Source organism: Vipera berus (genome assembly GCF_964194415.1).
Source record: "Vipera berus genome assembly, chromosome: 1".
Classification (NCBI taxonomy): domain Eukaryota; kingdom Metazoa; phylum Chordata; class Lepidosauria; order Squamata; family Viperidae; genus Vipera; species Vipera berus.
The window spans coordinates 69,239,453-69,258,005 of record NC_138202.1 but is presented as its reverse complement, the minus strand read 5'-3'; the positions used below and the strand labels follow the sequence as shown (position 1 = coordinate 69,258,005).

Below are 18,553 nucleotides of genomic sequence, written 5' to 3'. Positions count from 1 at the left end.
AATGTTGAAGAACACAAAGCATAAGATTAAGCTTATTGAAATTCACTTGATATTTCTTTCCAGTTTAATGGACACTATGATTTTCAAGCCAGCTATGTATCTATTCATGTTGTTGAATCTATAATATTTTACTACTGATATAGATCTTAGTCAACTTAGTTTCTTTATGATAAAAAGTTAAAGAGATAAGTACTGTGAATTTAAATTTAAATTTGTTATATTTTGCATTTATTTTGAAAATATTTTGACCTACCACACATGTGGGTTTTCCCCCCCAGATCCTACCCATGTGATAGGTCTCTATCCTGAACTGTTGCCCAGCGATTACAAAAAACAGCTCCAGTATCCAAATGCAGTGCCAAGTCTCTCTGCAGCAGAGCTGGAGAAAGCACACCTAGCGCTTATAGACTACCTAACTCATGTAAGCATTTAACTTTTTATTGTGCTTTTCCAAATGTCTGCTTATGTTGGACACCACCTCTGGATTTGTTTAACAAGTATAGAATGTCATGTTCTGTCTTTATTTAACATTTAAATTGGATTTGAGGGAGGGCAAGTTAAGGTCGGCAGTTTGGCGGGTCGAATCCCGAGTGCCGTGTAACAGAGTGAGCACCTTTTACTCGTCCCAGCTTCTGCCAACCTAGCAGTTCAAAAGCACGTAAAAATGCAAGTAGAAAAATAGGGACCACTACAGTGGGAAGGTAACAGCGTTCTGTGCGCCTCTGGCGTCTAGTCATGCCGGCCACATGACCACAGAGACGTCCTCGGACAAGCGCTGGCTCTTCGGCTTTGAAACGGAGATGAGCACCGGCCCCTAGAGTTGGAAACGACTAGCACGCATGTGCGGGGGAACCTTTACCTTTACCTTTAAGTTATGATCTGCTGGTTAAGTTAGAGCTTTGATATGAGATGTCATCATGCTAAGAAAATGAAATTGCAGCTTCTCTGAGCAACTTTCACTGTCTTGCTCTATATAGTGCAGAAGTGAGTTCCTGTCTCAGGAAGCTTGCAGTCAAGATTTTGGCCATATGTAGAGAAGAGAGTCAAGTGTAACAAAACAGTGGAAAAAGAAGACAGAGAGATCTGAGTAATAAGAATGAAAGAATACAGAAAAACTAGAAGAATGAGGCTTCATTGGTTTTTATCTTGAGTAATGTGGGCAGGGTGTAACCTTACTTTATTTCTTCTTTACAGAAAAGAAGTCAATTAGTGAAGAAGCTATATGATTCTGATCATCAGTCCACTACATCTCCCCTCATGGAGGGAACTCCTACCATAAAATCCAAAAAGAAATTGATACAGATAATTGATACTACCCTGTTGAAATGTTTCCTCCATGTGAGTACTCTTCATCTTTTGAATTGGAAATTCAGAGCAGAAGTGAAGTGTAAGTTTATAGTGAAACAACAATTGGGTTTTAGAAAGATCTAAAGATACAGGCAAATATGGAGTAATTAGTAATTTTATTAAAAATTAAAATGAATGATAAAAATTAATACAAACTAAAAAAATAAGATGCAAATAAAAACTATAGAAAAAAAATACAAAAGAAAGGAAAAATAAAACAGTAAAGAAAAAGAAAAATATATAAAAAATACTTCCCCTTCATCACAATTATAACTCATTTTAGTAATTTATCACCATCTCTTAAAATACAATGAATCTTTTTCCTCATATCCCACCTCTCATTTATAAACAACTTCTTAATAATCTTGTCATTTTACACCTGATCACAAAAGTCCATTGAGGATTACCAGAGTTAACAACATAAATACTTTAACCTTGGATCAAATAAACCAACTTCATATCACTTCTTTGTAGTTTTCATAGTTTTGATCTTTAGTTTCTTCAAATTAGGCCCTAAAAATTTCTTTTCATTTTTTAATTTGTCCATACTCATAAAATTTTTCAAAGCATAAACAAGCCTCTTGTAAATCTAATATAGAAAGATTATCTATGCTTGTCTCTTGGTTTGTTATTTGTATTTATTTATTTATTTATTTATTTATTTAGATTTATATACCGCCCTTTCCCGAAGGACTCAGGGCGGTTTACAGGGCATTTAAAAAACAGTCAATACAAACGTTAAAACAAAATTAAAAGAGATTAAATAGAACCCTGAGAAAATTAAAACCCATGTCATTTTAATTATTAAGAAATCAGCCAGGTTCTTTTGTATGTCCAATATAGTATCTTTTCCATAACAGTTTTGTAGTTTGACATTTTAAAATTCATTTTCAGATCAGTCTTGACCTTGTCTGGTAAAACCTGTTCCTCTTCCATAACGTCCTTTAAACACAGTCTGTCTATAGAGGCAGACAACACTCTTTAAAATTAAATTCTGAGTCTGTTATTCAAAAATAACATTCAATATGTCAAATATTGTACTATTTTCTTGTACTCTGTGTAGTAAGTCAAATTTAGTTCATTCTAGTTTTCAACCTTTAAAGTCCCATCTTATCATTTTTTTAAAAAAAATAATTCAAAACAAAAGTATTTTCCCATAGGAAAGTTTCTTATAATTAATTCCAACATTTTATTTTAAATTCATGTGGACCTTTAGTCCATTCAAAATCAAAGTTGCTGTTTATTCCAAAAATGCTTTTAAGTCCTGAAACTCATATTTAAAACCCTTTTTCTTTTTTCTTTTGCTAAGGATTTAAGGAAACCTTTCCATTGCTTTAAAACCTGTCAATCCTAAGTTTCCTTATAGCTGAAAAGCAGCTAACAAGCAATTTCCAAAAGTGATTAAAAAGGAAGTATTCCTGTTCTTAAAGGGGCTCACCATTGGGTTGAGCAAGATATGTATTTCCTCATCTCCCAGAGCTCTAATTCCCGTAGAAACTGCTGTCTTGCAGCCTCTTCAAAGGGAACACCTGTACAGAGCACTTGTGGATGATCTCATGTCTTATCTAGAGAGTAATTACAATGAACCAATCTATTTCTTTTAACAGAGGAGTCTTCAGTTTGACCTTTTTTCCCCTGGAAGTCCTCATTAGCTTTAATTGTGAAGTCAAGAGGATTTGCTATCTTCGTTTCTAGTGAAAATAACTATATATGCCTTGCAACTTTTAAATTGCATGAGTGAATAGGCAAAAGGACATTGTAGGTTTGTGATAGTACCTCAATGTTATTGAAACTGCGTATAGTACAGGGGTAGGCAACCTCTGCTCTTCTATGACTCATGGACTTCAACTCCCAGAATTCCTGAGTCAGCATAGCTGACTCAGGAATTCTGGGAGTTGAAGTCCATGAGTCATAAAAGAGCCGAGGTTCCCGACCCCTGGTATAGTAGAATGCTTATAAGGGAGAAGGGTAAATTGCCACTCAATTTCTATTAATAGCCTAATCTCATTACTTGCAAAATAGTTTAATTATCTCATTTCCTTGATTCACGTTTAATTTTGGTTATGTGTGTTTGTTTCTGATTCCGTTAAATTGCTTCTTATTACAGACAAATGTAGCCTTAGTGGCACCATTATTGAGACTGGAGAACAATCATTGCCATATTGAGGAAAGTGAGCATGTGCTCAAGAAAGCTCACAAATACAGTGAATTAATTATACTGTATGAGAAGAAAGGTCTCCATGAAAAGGGTAAGTACTGAGAGAGGGAACAAGGGGTTTCCATGTCACTGTTAAGCAATTCATTTTTGGTAGTATAATGTATGATGGGCAAATTTTTCAAATGAGTGGGCTAGCAAGTGAGATCAGTATTTTTTTTATGGGGAAGGTTGTACAGATTGTAGTGTGATATTGATACTGGGCTACATAGTTTATAGTACAGCATTCTCAGATTTATCACCAGTGTGAAAATGACATCTGGCATACGTATTTATGTTCAGATGTTGTAGATGGCCCTCAAAGCAGCCATGTTGAACCTTAAAAAGGATTCCACACTATAATGCTTTGAACAGCAAGTTTGGAAGGATACATCACAGAATAGTCCTCCAAATAGTTTTGCACAATCCTATTGCTTAAATTAAAAGATAATGAAATAGAGTTCTATTTTGCCGAAGCCTTGCAGGTTCTAGTGGATCAGTCCAAGAAAGCTAATTCTCCTTTGAAGGGCCATGAAAGAACTGTTCAGTATTTACAACATTTAGGTGAGTGAAGTTGATTTAATTTCTTTGTAGCTGGTGTTGTGGTATATTGTATTATATATCCAGAAAAATGGTTAATAGTTATCACAAAAACAAACAAAAATGTAATGATTGGATTTATTCCCATCATAACAATGTTTACATTTACTTTATAAAATAAGAAATTAGACTGCGAAGTTAATGTTTACATGAACATGAGTTTCAGTGTGGAAAAAAGCAAAGTTTACAAGCCAAGGTACAAGTACAGATTGGGCAAGCCCTGGCTTAAAAACAGTAATGTTGAGAGGGACCTTGGAGTCCTAGTGGACGATCACTTAACCATGAATCAGCAGTGTGCAGCAGCAGCCAAAAAAGCTAATAACAATCCTGGGTTGTATAAACAGAGGCATAGAATGAAGATCACACGAAGTATTAGTACTGCTTTATAAAACCCTAGTAAGACCACACCTGGAATACTGCAGCCAATTTTGGTCACCATACTACAAAAAGATGTTGAGACTTTGGAAAAAGTTCAGAGAAGAGCAACTAAGATGATTAAAGGCTGGAGACTAAAACATACAAAGAATGGCTATGGGACTTGGGTCTGTCTAGTCTGAAGAAAAGAAGAAATAGGGGAGCCGTGACAGCAATATTCCAGTACTTGAGGGGCTGCCACAAAGAAGAGGGGGTCACATTATTCACCAAAGCATCAGAGGGAAGGACGAGAAACAATGGTTGGAAACTGATCAAAGAGAGAAGCAACCTGGAATTAAGGAGAAACTTAACCAGTGGAACAGTTTGCCTTCAGAAATCGTGGGCCCTCCATCAGTGGAGATTTTTTTAAAAAGGGCTAGACACTTGTCTGAGATGGTATAGGTTCTTCTGCTTGAGCGGGAGGGCTGGACTAGAAGACCTCCAAGGTCCCTTCCAGCTCTATTCTATTCAAAGAATAGCATTTCCCCCCCTCAAAAACGTAAGTGAACCTTTTCCTAAAAAATGTCCACCAAGCTCCAACCACCAACCATCAAGCTCAGAGAGCTCCAAGGACCCCACAAAAGTATGTCTGGCAGGAGGTTTTATAGCATCTCCAGAAATTGTGATAATCATGGTACGTGTAGCAGTAAGAAAGCTGTGACCTAAAAATCAGGAATGGAGGGGAGAATATAAAACTCCCTTGGATCTGGCAGAGCTTGTATGTTGTGGGTTCTTTCAGTTAACCAACACTATCTTTCAGGGCCCTAGAAGCGCACCTTCTCTGCCATGCAAATTTACTGGCAAAAAAAAGGCCTTGAGCTTCAAAGAGACCCTGCCTTGATGAACTTGCTAATGTAGGAGGGCTGGATAGTTCCTTTCTCAATTCTGAAGATTCCATACGCTTAACAGCTAAATTTTGATGCTAAAGTTAATGAAAGGAAGTATCTATGAATCTCGCTTCCTTGATCGTCCACTGCAGTTAAGAAGCTTGCTGGTGTGTGTATATATGTTCTCTCTGTGTGTTTAAAAAAAAGATGCATTAAAAAAGATGTATCTAGTCACTTGCACCATATTCTATTATTGTGATATCTTTGTAGTTCTTTAATTTGACTTCTTTGCTTTATACTGTAGGGACAGAGAACTTGAATTTAGTATTTTCCTATTCGGTTTGGGTACTTAGGGATTTCCCAGAAGATGGATTAAAAGTAAGTGTCAAGTTTCCGAAGTATGGGCTTTTCAAGTGACTCTGAGGCATTGTTTACCTTAAAAGTCCTTTATTAGCCTAATACATGGGATTTGCCTGAAGAAATCTGGAATCTGAAGTCTCCGCCCCTTGCACAATATATTGAAACACAATTCTCCACCTTTCTAATTTTGTCATTAGTTATATTGTCCAATTAATTTAAAGAATCAGTTTCCCTTCCGTTAGAAAACCTGCCAAGGTCTTATCTTCTCTAGTTAGAGATGGCCTTGAAGGTGCAATCCTACTCATCCCCCCTCACAACCTTAAACTAAATCTCTTAAAGCAATACACAAGTTTAACATATGAAATGGCTACTTCTTCATCTCTTGTCAAGCAATAACATTGGATGTTAGCAGCTTTGACAGTAAGTACACTTGGATACATTTAAAAACAGAGGAGGAAGGGTTCTCTTCACTGACCATTGTGGTAATAAAGCAAATAGTCTTAGGCAGGTTGCTGCCAGTTTTACTAATATTCTTAAAGCTATTAAATAGGTTAAGGATTACTTGTACTTATTATTTATTTATTTATTTATTTATTTATTTATTTATTTATTAAATTTTTATACCGCCCTTCTCCCGAAGGACTCAGGGCGGTGTACAGGGCAATAAATATCAAAATGTAAATACAAAAGTTAAAAAAGAGTTAAAAAGAATTAAATAATTATGCCCAATATAATACACATTGGGACTACTATGAATAACAATTTATCCTTGAAGATAAATTATAAATTATATTGTAAGCTGTCCAATAAGAATGAAGCAGCTGTTCAGTAGGCAGTACAATTTCTACTATGTAGCATCTAGTTGTCTGAGCTCATTCAGAATATTTGCAGAGTTAATCTCAGGTTTTAACAGAACGTCTTACTTTTCTATATATGCTAATTTTGGATTACATTATTGACATTAAAAAGAAACTATAAGAACTATATAAAAAGTCTCAAGACTTTTTCAAGTAGAAAGGTCACTTGTAATTTAATTAAATTAATTAATTAATTAATTAATTAAATTAATTTGGGGACAAGATGGATTTTGCTTAAAACAAATGCTTTGTGTTCCAATATGCTAATTTGGCATTCTTTTTTATTTTAATTATTTTTTAAGGCAATTTGGGCAGAGATTTTGACAGAGCTAAAAATGTGATGGTGGATATACTGTTACCTCCTGGCTCTGTATTAAGGCCCTAAGATTATAAATAATAATCAACTCCATAATAGCAAATCAGGGTTTAATAAGAAACAAAGGGAACGATGGATTGATTGGAAAAAAATTGATTAGTCTTTGTGAAGGTTAAAGAAAACTTAATTGTAGATATTTGATCAGAGAGGATAGTATATTTCTTTTATTTGTTACTACTTCTGCTTCTAGGAGCTCAAGGTGGCTTAAATAACATTCCCTCCTTCCTGTTTTTGCCTAGCTCAAAAGTCCCGTGGGGCAGGTTGAGTTGAAAGATAGTGATTGTCCCAGAGTCACCCAATGAACTTTCAGGGTTAGGGTAAGCAAATGTAGCATCCCAAGTCTTGTCCCAGTATGGTAGCCCTTATAATGCAATGGTCTTATTATTTGAACTTGAATAAAATCAGAATAAGTATGCAAATATCAGGTTTGGCAATTCAACCATTTGTTTGGCAGATATTTACAGAAGATCTTCCTGAGGTAGAATCCCTCCCACGAAAAAGGATCCTGAATTTCTTGTTAGAGAATTTTAAAAACCTCGCTATTCCTTACTTGGTAAGAACTAAAGTAATCTACTTTTTCAAATCTCATACTTTATTTCTCATCTTATCTAAATTAGTTACAAAAGAAATAATTTTAGTCATCTTTTTTAAATTGAAAAATAGTTTGTAACAGTTAAATGAGATATTTATTTATTTATTTTTATTACATTTATATCCCGCCCTTCTCCGAAGACTCAGGGCGGCTTACAAGCTTAGCACTAGCCTTCATTTTATGTATATGCCTGCTTGTTAGGGCTTTCATACACCCCCCAAGCGGCATTATTACAAAGTCAGCTTAATTGCCCCCAACAATCTGGGTCCTCATTTTACCTACCTCGGAAGGATGGAAGGCTGAGTCAACCTTGAGCCTAGTGGGACGCGAACCTGCACTAATTGCAGGCAGCTGGTATTACTTAAGGAGGCATTAGCCCATTTTGAATTCTGATAATTACATTTTGAAATATTACAAAATTCTAGAGATACATAACATTAACTTTTATATTTGAGATATGTACATATATTTCCAGGAGCATGTAATTGATATCTGGAAAGAGTCTGGTGCAGAGTTTCACAATTGTCTGATTCAGCTCTACTGTGAGAAAGTGCAAGGCCTAATGAAGGAATATCTCACTTCTTTCCCTCCAGGTATTTTCACCCATTATTTATGTTATTATGCGTATCCAGAAGCAAGTAGGGATTGTTGCAGAGGGGAGCCCCAAGAATTATTCTGCAGTTTATGGGAAGCACTGTTTGGGTTGTTCACTTAAATAAGAGAACATTTTTGGGAGATCTACAGAAACATTAACTTTATATTGATTATTTTCAGTCAAGGAAGAAAAATGTTTATGTGCATTTTAGTAGAATGTTACAGAGAGCCAAACATAAAGAACAACAGTAAGACATCATTCTTTTCTGACAGATGAAACGCCAGTGCCAGCTGGAGAGGAAGATGGGGAGCTTGGAGAATATCGGAAAAAACTTCTTTCCTTTCTCGAGAGTTCCAGTTATTATAATGCCGAGCAACTCATCAGTGACTTTCCCTTTGATGGTAAGAAGTAGTTGCCCATGCTGTGCAACATTTACAGTATTTCAGGGATTTTTTTTAGCATTTAACTAAGGATTCCCATGTATGTCTTTTATCAGACTGTTATTTAAGAGCTGTCCTATAAAAACCATAGGCTTTGGTCTGCATTGACAACAGAAAAGTCCCTGCAGTCTTTGATTAAAAACCATATATGAAAAATGGCTCTATGGGGGAATCACGTTGGTGTGCAATAGAATAAACCAATGAATTTGTGTGTTGGAAATGACTTCTAAAATAGTTAAAAACATAGAATTGTCTGTCTGTCTAGCTACCTAGTTAGCTATCCTTTATATTATATTTTTTAATCCTTGTTAGCCACCCAGAGTTAGATTTGTCAGGTGGACAACCATATAAATTGATTTCAGGCACTAAAATAAATGTAATAAAATATTTTGATTTAGTCAGTAGTCATTCCTGAACTTACATAAGCCTAGAAAAAGACGGGGTAGTTTTTAAAGATTTGAAGAGTGGTGTTTTGCAGAGCACCTCTTGAATGATTTGCACAATCCCGTAATTTAAACAGCAATGCATATTTTATTCCACCTCCATAGGTTCTTTCCTTCTTTCTTCTTTACTACTATACCTATTCTTATAGACTGCTTTATAAATTTTATTGCCACTGAGTGCTACTTTTCTCCTCCTGCCCTTAGGTCTCCTAGAAGAACGCGCACTGCTCTTGGGACGGATGGGAAATCACGAGCAAGCTCTATTTATATATGTTCACATCCTAAAGGACACCAAGATAGCTGAAACGTATGATCGTGCTTTGTAATCTTTGAAACCAATAACCCTCAACCTCTTGGCAATTGTTATTAGACCATCTTATTTTCAACTACATAGTTTCTCTACTTTATTGCTGATACAAAACTAAATTTAAAGTTTATGTAACCACAATGTGTAATAATAATTTCAGTGTCACTGTAATGAACAGGAATGTTTTGGTAATTTGGCAGTTCACTCCAACATACTCTACTGTAGATCAGGGCTTTTCAACCTTTTCACTGATTGTACCACTTTTAGGATATGGCAATATTCAAGTACCGCCAGTCGCCTAGCAAGGTGTCAAAAACTTGATGACCCCCCCCAAAAGGAAAAAAGTGATAAAGTATGGGTAGTCTTCGACTTACAACAGTTTGCTTAGTGACTGAAGTTACAACAGCACTGAAAAAAATGACTTGTCCATTTTTCACACTTATGACCATTGCAGCATCCCCAGGATCATGTGATTTACATTTGGATGCTTGGCAACTGATTCATATTTATAATGGTCACAGTCTCCCAGGGTTATGTGATCCCCTTTTGCTCTCCTTGGCCAGGTTGCTCATGGGGGATGCAGGAAGGCAAAGTGCGTGGGTCAGAGGGAGGCCCACTCCCTCTCCATGAGAGGAGACCTGGCTTTGTAACCAAAGCATCCTTAGCGATAGGATGGGAGGCCACCAGAATAGGCCAGGAGGAGGAGGCAAGGGGATGGCGAAAGGGCAGAAGGGCTGCTGTTGGCCAAGTGCTAAGGGAGAACTTTCCTCAGACCCTCCCTCCCTCTCATTCCAATTTCCTTCCTTCCTTCCTTCCTTCCTTCCTTCCTTCCTTCCTTCCTTCCTTCCTTCCTTCCTTCCTTCCTTCCTTCCTTCCTCCCTCCCTCCCTCCCTCCCTCCCTCCCTCCCTCCTTCCCTTCCCTTCCCTTCCCTTCCCTTCCCTTCCCTTCCCTCCCTCTTTCTCATTCCCATTTCCTTTCTTCTCGTCCCTTTCTCCTCACTGCTTCTCTCAACAAAAAGCCTTTTCTCTCTTTCTCATTTTCTCTCTCTCCAAATCCTTCCCATTCTCTCACACACATCTCCAAATCCTTCCCATTCTTACGCACACGTCTCTGCAAAAGCCTTCCCATTCTCACGCACACACACCTCCCAAAAGCCTTTCCTCTCTTTCTCACTGCTTCTCTGACAAAAGCCCTTTCTCTTCTGACTCTTTCTCCAGAGTCTTTTTTTTCTCCTCCCTCTCCTGCCAAAATTGCCTCCTTATATCTTTTCCTGTCTCCACCCCGCCTCCTCTTTTTCTTTTCCTGATGAGCCAGAAGTGCTGATCCTGGGGGCCTTTGTCTTGCCCTAGCAGCCCTGCAGCTCCTGAGGACTCTGTCACGGCAAGTCCTGCGCTGCATTGCTTTGGCTTGTTCCCTCCTCCACTAGACTTGGCTAGGCTGGGCAGGGTCGCGTGCCACCTGTCAGGTGCCAATGTACCACTGGTTGAAAAGCCCTGGTCTAGAAAGATTACAATTTGCATACAGTTTCAAAGAAGTGTAGCCAACTTTTATGGTTTTGCTATCAATTTTTGTTGACACAGATTCGAAAGTGATTCCGTGCAAGAAAGAATTATAGGTAGATTGAAGTTAAAATCTGAAATCATTGTTCAAGATTTCTGAGGACTTCAAAGAGAGTCAGTTGTGAGACATGTCTATAACGTTTAAGAGAATTTGAACTTGTTTCTTTTGAAATCATGTTGGAACTTATAAGTCTTTGGTAAAATACATTCAGCAGAACTTACCAAATCTCTAATTTTATAAAATTAAGTATTCTCCAATAACTTGTTTCTTCCAGTGTAATCAGACACGTCCAGTGTTTTTGCCAAATGAGAAATCTGAATATCTTTAGCTTTTGCTATCAACTGATTTATTAAAATTCAAAATATTTAGTTCATAATATGCTGGGCTTCTGTTCAGGTTTTGCTCTGAATTTCTTGTTGATGTTGTTTTCAGTTATTGTCACAAACATTATGACCGAAGCAAAGATGGCAGTACAGATGTGAGTAACTTGTTTTTCAACATCTTAAAGTTAATGCCCTGTGTTTAGCAAACACACTCTGACATTTACTACATAATTAAATGCAGATAATAGAAATATTCTATTAAAAATAATAAATAGCCAGCGTAGGGATGGGGAGGAAGTAAGATCAGTACAAAATGAGAATGAATCTTTAAACCATTGTCCTTCCTGCAGTACTAATTGTAATAGTGCCAACTACTTCTCCACTTGTTATTGGAGAAGCAAGTAAAGTATTTGATCTATTGACATGTGTTTTTGTTGGAATAAATTTTCAGATTGAGACTGAACTCACATTTGAAAGGCCATTATGCAACAATTAGGTAAAAGTAGCAAAATAGTGGAATGCTTAATTTAATTTGGCAAATCAGGGAATATAATTTTTCAATGGATTAAAGTTGCTTAAATGCTAACAATGGATTATTATTTGGTTAGCTGCTTTTTTATATTGGTATTTAAGGTCCAATCTAGAAGCCAGCGTAGTTTATAAGATCAGTGTTACATATCCCAGGCTATCTCTGTAAGTTCCTAGCAACTATGTTCTGCATTAACATTCTTCATAAACAGTTCCATATAGAATGTTAGGCCATAGTCATTTTCTTCCTCAGTTCTGTTCTGGCAGAACTATCTCAGTCTACTGAATGAAACCATTGGTTTCACATACTTTAAACTAGGAGTGCTTATGGCTATATGGAACCAGTTAGCATCCCTTTTACAGCCCACAGAGTGATGGCTGAAATTGTCAAACTTTTTTTTCATTCTGGCAGTTTGAGATAGATATATTTCTTTTCAGTGTTCATATACCAGCAGCTCATGAGGATGGTTTATCTTCTGTTACCTAAAATCATATTTTCACCCGATACTCTACCTCCAGTTTTTATGCAAGTGTATAGAACAGGGGTCAGCAAGCTGAAACAGTGAAAGAGCCACTCGGAACCGGTTCCCTCACAAAAGGAAAAACTGGGAGCCGCAAAAATTGTGTGCACATGCGCGTACATGCACACATGCGCAGAACAGGGTTTGACTGAAGAGTGGAGCCAAGGCGAGATATGCACCTACCCTGCATATTTGAATTGATTGGTTGAACTTTTTTGGTCCTACTTTTTTTTGGGGGGGGAATTACACATGGCAGAAGACTGGGAGCCGCAGGAGATGGCTGAAAGAGCCGCATGTGGCTCCGGAGCCGCGGGTTGCAGATCTGTGGTATAGAATTATAGCTAGAATAGGTTTCCCTCTGTTGGAGAAAGACATACAGCAAGTTATTTTGGAGTTTTTTTAAAAAAAAACAACAAAAAACACAACACAATGGTTTGTTCTGTGTAAAATAGGTATACTTGTCTCTGCTCCGAATGTATCTTTCACCTCCGAGTGTTCATTGCTTGGGACCAATCAAGATGGAACTCTTAGAGCCACAAGCCAATCTTCAAGCTGCATTGCAGGTTTTGGAACTTCATCACAGCAAATTGGACACTACTAAAGTAAGGTTTTCTTAACTTTGCTTTTTTAGTTGGAAAGCATTTAGATTGTAGTGCTGCATAAAAAGAATGCTGTTCTAATTGAAATGCTTACTCTCCATCTACAAGCACTCTCAAAAAGAGGGTGAAGGAGATTATGAAACATTCATTCTGTTATCTCCAATCTATGGACATATATGTTGTGACTGGAGATTTCTCCTCTATTCATGAGCATGCTTAGTATTAGTGTAAAATAAAATGGCAAGTATATAGTTTAAAAATTGGAACCATATTTTGTTTGTTTGTTTGCAGAGTCTTTAGTGCGCTGCGAGGTTGGTTGTTTGCTTGCAGATGTTTCATTACTCAATTAAATAACATAATCAATGTGATTATGTTGTTACCTAGTTATATATTCTCTTTTATTTATATGCATATTTCTATCTTATATTTGATTTTGGAAGAACTTCAACTGATGTGATTTCTTCTTCCATTATCTTTCTATTGTATTTCTAGGCAATAAATCTCCTTCCAGCCAATACTCAAATTAGTGAAATCCGAATATTCTTGGAAAAAGTCCTTGAAGAAAATGCCCAAAAGAAACGATTCAATCAGATACTTAAAAAACTTCTCCACGCTGAATTCCTGCGAGTATGTGTCACATGTTTTTTTATTGATAACTTCTTGTTTCAGAGATCCCATATTCCCATATTTGTTAAAGGACCATATCTGTTTTTTCCCCCTCAAATGCTTTTGAAGGAATTATTCTTTTCTAAAATTATTCTTATTTTGCCAAAGGTGCAGGAAGAACGGATTTTACATCAGCAGGTGAAATGCATAATCACAGAAGAAAAAGTCTGTGGTGTATGTAAAAAGAAGATTGGAAATAGGTATGTGAAATTATTATTAGGAAACTAGAAGAAATTGGTTTCCTTATCTGTAGTTTCATAACTGATCTTGTAAAATGGCAGTCTTTCTCACTTGGACGCGATACCGGATATAAATGTCAATCAAGTGAACAACTTAATAGCCTTAGATTTTATATTCTTTTAAAATGATGTTGATCAGTTAATGTTGAAATATATTTTATTTATATACGGTAATTCTTTTCAAGGTCTTATGCTTGCAAATCTCTATTTCTTATTTTATATCAGAAACATGCTTCAAATATGTTCAGATTTACAACCAAATCATAAACAGGTGCTTATTCCAAGAATTCTTTTGTAGATTATGCTGTTAAAATGTTATATGAATCAGTTCCTTAATTAGCAGTAGAGCTAGTTTACATTCTCTGTTTATTCCCACATCCTGTTCTCATGTTCTGTGGTAAAAGCTAAAGGCTCCTTCAGATAAATCTCAGCTTTTGGTAACTTCTGCACATGTTCAGATAGAAATTTTGAGGCAACACTACAGAGCTGGTTTGCTGTTGCTTTCTGGGATGTTTTTTCAACTGGTGGTCTTCCCTAAAAATATTAATTATTCTGTTGTATAGTGATATATCCCCTTGCTCAGGCCCCTGTGTCTGGCCTGTATAAGTAGATATAATTTATTTATTTATTTATTTATTTATTTGTTTGTTTGTTTTTATAAACCGCCCTTCTCCCGAGGGACTCGGGGCGGTGTACAGAATAAGGTAGGCATACAGAATGAACTATAGTGAAAAAAACAATAGTAAAATACAAACTTGGACCTGACAGTCTTGTATCAGATAGCTGAACTCACAAAATACCTTTTCTCATCCACGAAGATCTTTATTTATTTATTTATTTATTTATTTAATTTGTATACCGCCCTTCTCCCGAAGGACTCAGGGCGGTGAACAGGGCAATACATAATAAAAAACAAGATACAAAAATTAAAAGATAATTAAACAGCAATGCCCGTAATAAATTAGTACAGATTAAAAAGTTAAGACCAATTTATAAAACCAACCCCATCCCATCAGGCCAGGCCAGCTTGTTCAAAAAGGTAGGTTTTAAGATCGCGCCGGAAGGAGCGGAGATCAGGCGCCATCCGGAGCTCGACCGGAAGATGGTTCCATAAATCCGGTGCGCCCACAGAGAACGCCCTCCCCCTGGGGGCCACCAGTCGGCATTCTTTGACCGGTGGCACCCTGAGGAGGCCCTCTGTGGGAGCGTACTGGGCAGAGGGAAGTTGACGCTGGCCGCAGGTGCTCCCCAAGGTATTCCGGACCCATGCCATGTAGGGCTTTGTAGGTCATTACTAACACCTTGAATCTCACCCGGAAGACAACTGGTAGCCAATGCAGCTCGCGGAGCAGAGGTGTGACATGGCAGTGTCGGGAAGCTCCCAACACAATGCATGTAGGAGGTTTACAGCAGACAACAGGATGTGGCAGATGATGAAATGGACGGTATTTCAAGGTCACAGACAGTAAAGGTCCTACCATGAGAGCAGACCACATGTAATGGTGTCCAGGAAGTGATACAATATTCAAGATTAACAAGAAGGAGGAAATACATCACAAAATGGAAGGGATTGACTGAACAGATTAACATGAACAGAACATATTGTAGTTCCCAAAACGACCACATGATGGCAGCACAATATGATAATCCCTAGAGGAAAATTAACCATGTAAATCTAACTCACTATAACACAAAATTAACCAACTATGCACTGCATAAAACTTTTATAGCTGATGTAACAGCACATTAACAAGGTACAACTTTGATTAGTTTTGGAGACCAGGCAGGATCAGTCACATGCTACAACCTGTTTGGGCCATTATTATATAGCTTAACATTTTTACTTTCAAAAAGGGTGCTAGTTTCACCACCATATTCTTTATTATATGGCTGTTTATACATGATAGGGTTTTGCCTGCCTTCTGTGCCTTATAGACTGCAATTTTCGTCTGGTGTTCAGTTTTTTAATCTGATTGTCCAGTTAGAAATCACTCATATCTTTCCATATTACCTTGTAGAGTCCTGCTTCACAATATTATAGCTTCTCACTTTGTGGATAGTTTTATGAAATTGCCTTTATTTGTTTTGGATATAAACTTTCTTCCAAATAGTTTTATAATGAAACAAGTAAAGCTGTTATTTGCAACAAAAGAAGGAAAGCACTATTGTACATAGTGCTTTTCATAAACACAAAGGGACAAACAAAGAGACTGGAGTAAGGCATTTAAAATGTCAACAAAAGAGATTGCAGGTTTACCCTTGGAAAAAAAATGATTTATGTAAGAGGTATCCATTGTACATGTGTAAAAGTATAAGTCAAATTACTGCTGTTTTATAAGGAGCATCAGAAATAATTAGCATAAAATACTGTGTTTAAACTGATACGCTGTTTTCTTTTCTGCTTATAGTGCCTTTGCCCGGTTCCCAAATGCAGTTGTTGTGCATTATTTCTGCTCCAAAGATGTTGGCTCAATGGATACCTGAAAGCATTGCCACGCATTACATGAACTCACTGGTCATGATGTTCATATGGAAACAGAAAGAATGTTTGATAAGCAGTTTGATTTTTCTAAAGAATTTTCAGAGGCATGTTGCTTGCAAACAGCTTGAGCCTCCATTGCTTTACTGGATGATTTCTAATTTGCCCAGCGTGGACTGAACAATAACAGCAACAACAACAACAAAAACAGGTTTAAACTATAGTTAGATACACTTAGTGGCAGATTAACCTCATAGTACTTCAGCTTGAGGAAGAATGCAAACTAAAAATTTAAAGGGTTGCTTTTACACTCCAGATTTATTGGAATTCCTATTCAAGGAAAAGTAATGCTGAACATTAATGATAGAAGCAAATAGCATTTTGGGTACAAGTCATCATTCAGATCCAAGGTGACAAAAAATCTTATAATTTATCAGTGCTGTATTAAACTCTACTTTCATCAGCCATTTGGAGGCAGGTACTACGAAAAAGGCTGTACTTAGATTTTCTTTCCTTCTAATATAGGAAATAAGTATGTACTGATAAGCAAACTCTGTATCTGAAGAGATGATCAGCAGTAATAGTTCCAAAGGAACTAATTTCATATAATATGATCAGAATTGGTATTTTTTAGTTTAGTTTTTTTTTCCAAAATACAAATGGGCTTACTATTTGCACTGTGTTTTGTCACTAACTTTATGAGCATAATGAAAATGGCAACAGTTTTTGAAGGAAAACTAGCACTTGCACTTTTACAGAAAAGAGAAAATAAGTGATCTTTTGAGATTTTAAAGAGGGCATGTTTTCATATTGCTGGAACAGCTGATCTCTGTTTAAAAACAACATTGTACTGAAACGTTTAAGCCTTTTGTGCCCTTCTCCCTTCAGGTAGAGCAGATGCTTATTTAATGTCAGTATTTTGGTTTCTTATACTTGTTCGGATTGGTGCTCTTTAGTTGCTTGATGTACCTAAATCACTTTTTATGCTGGAAGAAACTGCTTACTCTTACATACCGGAATTGAAATCTTTGTTGTGAAGGGGATAAGGATGTGAGTATTCACATAAAAATCAACCCAGAAGCATTAGTTCATTAGCTAAATGAGGAATTACTTCAACTTAGTTTGGTGGTGTTATTTTACTTTATTGTATTTTATAAATTTGACAATGCAGTTGAGGCACATGATCCTTTTACTGATCTGGCCTAAAATGTAAAGATGGCCCCAAAAAAGGGTGGTTAAGATTTTCTTTTTATAATGTTTGTTATGCTTGTATTGCTTGTTATGGTTAGAAATGAGTAAGGATAAATTTAGTACATAATACACTGCAAAAACAGCTTCGTATTTGGTAATATTTATTTTCCTGATAACCTTTATTATATTTCAGTGGAGTCTATTCCAGAGAGCATATCTCTTTCTGATTATGTGCAGTTAATTGCATATTGTTGCTGGTTTTAGGATTCATTCATTTGTAAAATTAAGTACCATTTTCAAGTGTGTGTGTGTGTATGGAACGAAGTAATTCTCTTCTTCACATGGAAGAAATACAGTGCTGTTGGATTTTGCACATTTATGCTCCAAAACCTTTATAAAGTAGGGCAGATAACTCTCTTCGGAGATTAAATGAAATATGTAACAGACAAGGGACAATTATTGCAAAACAAATTATGAGTTTTGCTGACCATTCTGACACACTTTAAATTCTGTTTGCTGCCAAGAAAATGGTGAGCCACAGTGGCTTCTGGTAAGTATTTTGCTTTTCCTTCACAGCAAAGTTTTTATGTGCCTTGGTTCAGCTTCCTGTATCTTTTGGAGGAGATGATGTTGCTTGTGTTTTTATTGCCTGCTGGTAACCTTGTATAAGAATATGGGACTCACCAATTGTACAGTGGGCGTCTTTAAAGCAATAAAGTATAACATTTTGAGAAATTGGCACTGCTCTCTGTTTTTCCCTGAATTTCCTCTTTGAAATCAGTGGTGTGTGTAAGTACTGCCCAAGAGTTTAGTGTGAAATAAATACCGTATTGACAATGAAATTCTAAAAGGAGTCATCAGTTCAGGACTACATTCTCTCCTTATTTAGTGACTTCGTTCCATTCAAAAACTTGGTTGTCAATTAAATGGTTGCTAAATGAGTGTGTGTGTGTGTGTGTGTGTGTGTGAGAGAGAGAGAGAGAGAGAGAGAGAACATCACTGTGTTTTATTCTGTTGAAGTTCTCCTATAAGCTGCCCTATTCCTGACATGTTTCTGGAGCTGCTTTTCTTAACTGCAGCACTTAGCTAAAAAG

General features: G+C 36.7%; 1 protein-coding gene across 2 annotated transcripts in view; it reads left to right on the top strand.

Annotated features, from left to right (window-relative positions):
- Nucleotides 1–18,197, top strand: part of VPS39 (VPS39 subunit of HOPS complex) — a 34,259-nt gene extending 16,062 nt beyond the window's left edge. The window contains exons 12-25 of one of the 2 annotated variants that reach the window (XM_081314100.1): nt 279–421; nt 1,195–1,338; nt 3,455–3,596; nt 4,019–4,105; nt 5,687–5,760; nt 7,430–7,528; nt 8,043–8,160; nt 8,435–8,563; nt 9,250–9,352; nt 11,346–11,391; nt 12,738–12,887; nt 13,377–13,511; nt 13,659–13,750; nt 16,198–18,197. In XM_081314100.1, the coding sequence (XP_081170226.1) occupies nt 279–421; nt 1,195–1,338; nt 3,455–3,596; nt 4,019–4,105; nt 5,687–5,760; nt 7,430–7,528; nt 8,043–8,160; nt 8,435–8,563; nt 9,250–9,352; nt 11,346–11,391; nt 12,738–12,887; nt 13,377–13,511; nt 13,659–13,750; nt 16,198–16,273 (1,538 nt within the window). In that variant the 3' untranslated portion in view covers nt 16,274–18,197. Of the gene's footprint in view, nt 1–278; nt 422–1,194; nt 1,339–3,454; nt 3,597–4,018; nt 4,106–5,686; nt 5,761–7,429; nt 7,529–8,042; nt 8,161–8,434; nt 8,564–9,249; nt 9,353–11,345; nt 11,392–11,687; nt 11,733–12,737; nt 12,888–13,376; nt 13,512–13,658; nt 13,751–16,197 lie in introns of those variants that run through there. The other variant, XM_081314101.1, reaches the window with a different exon arrangement.
- Nucleotides 18,198–18,553: the final 356 nt, after the last annotated feature.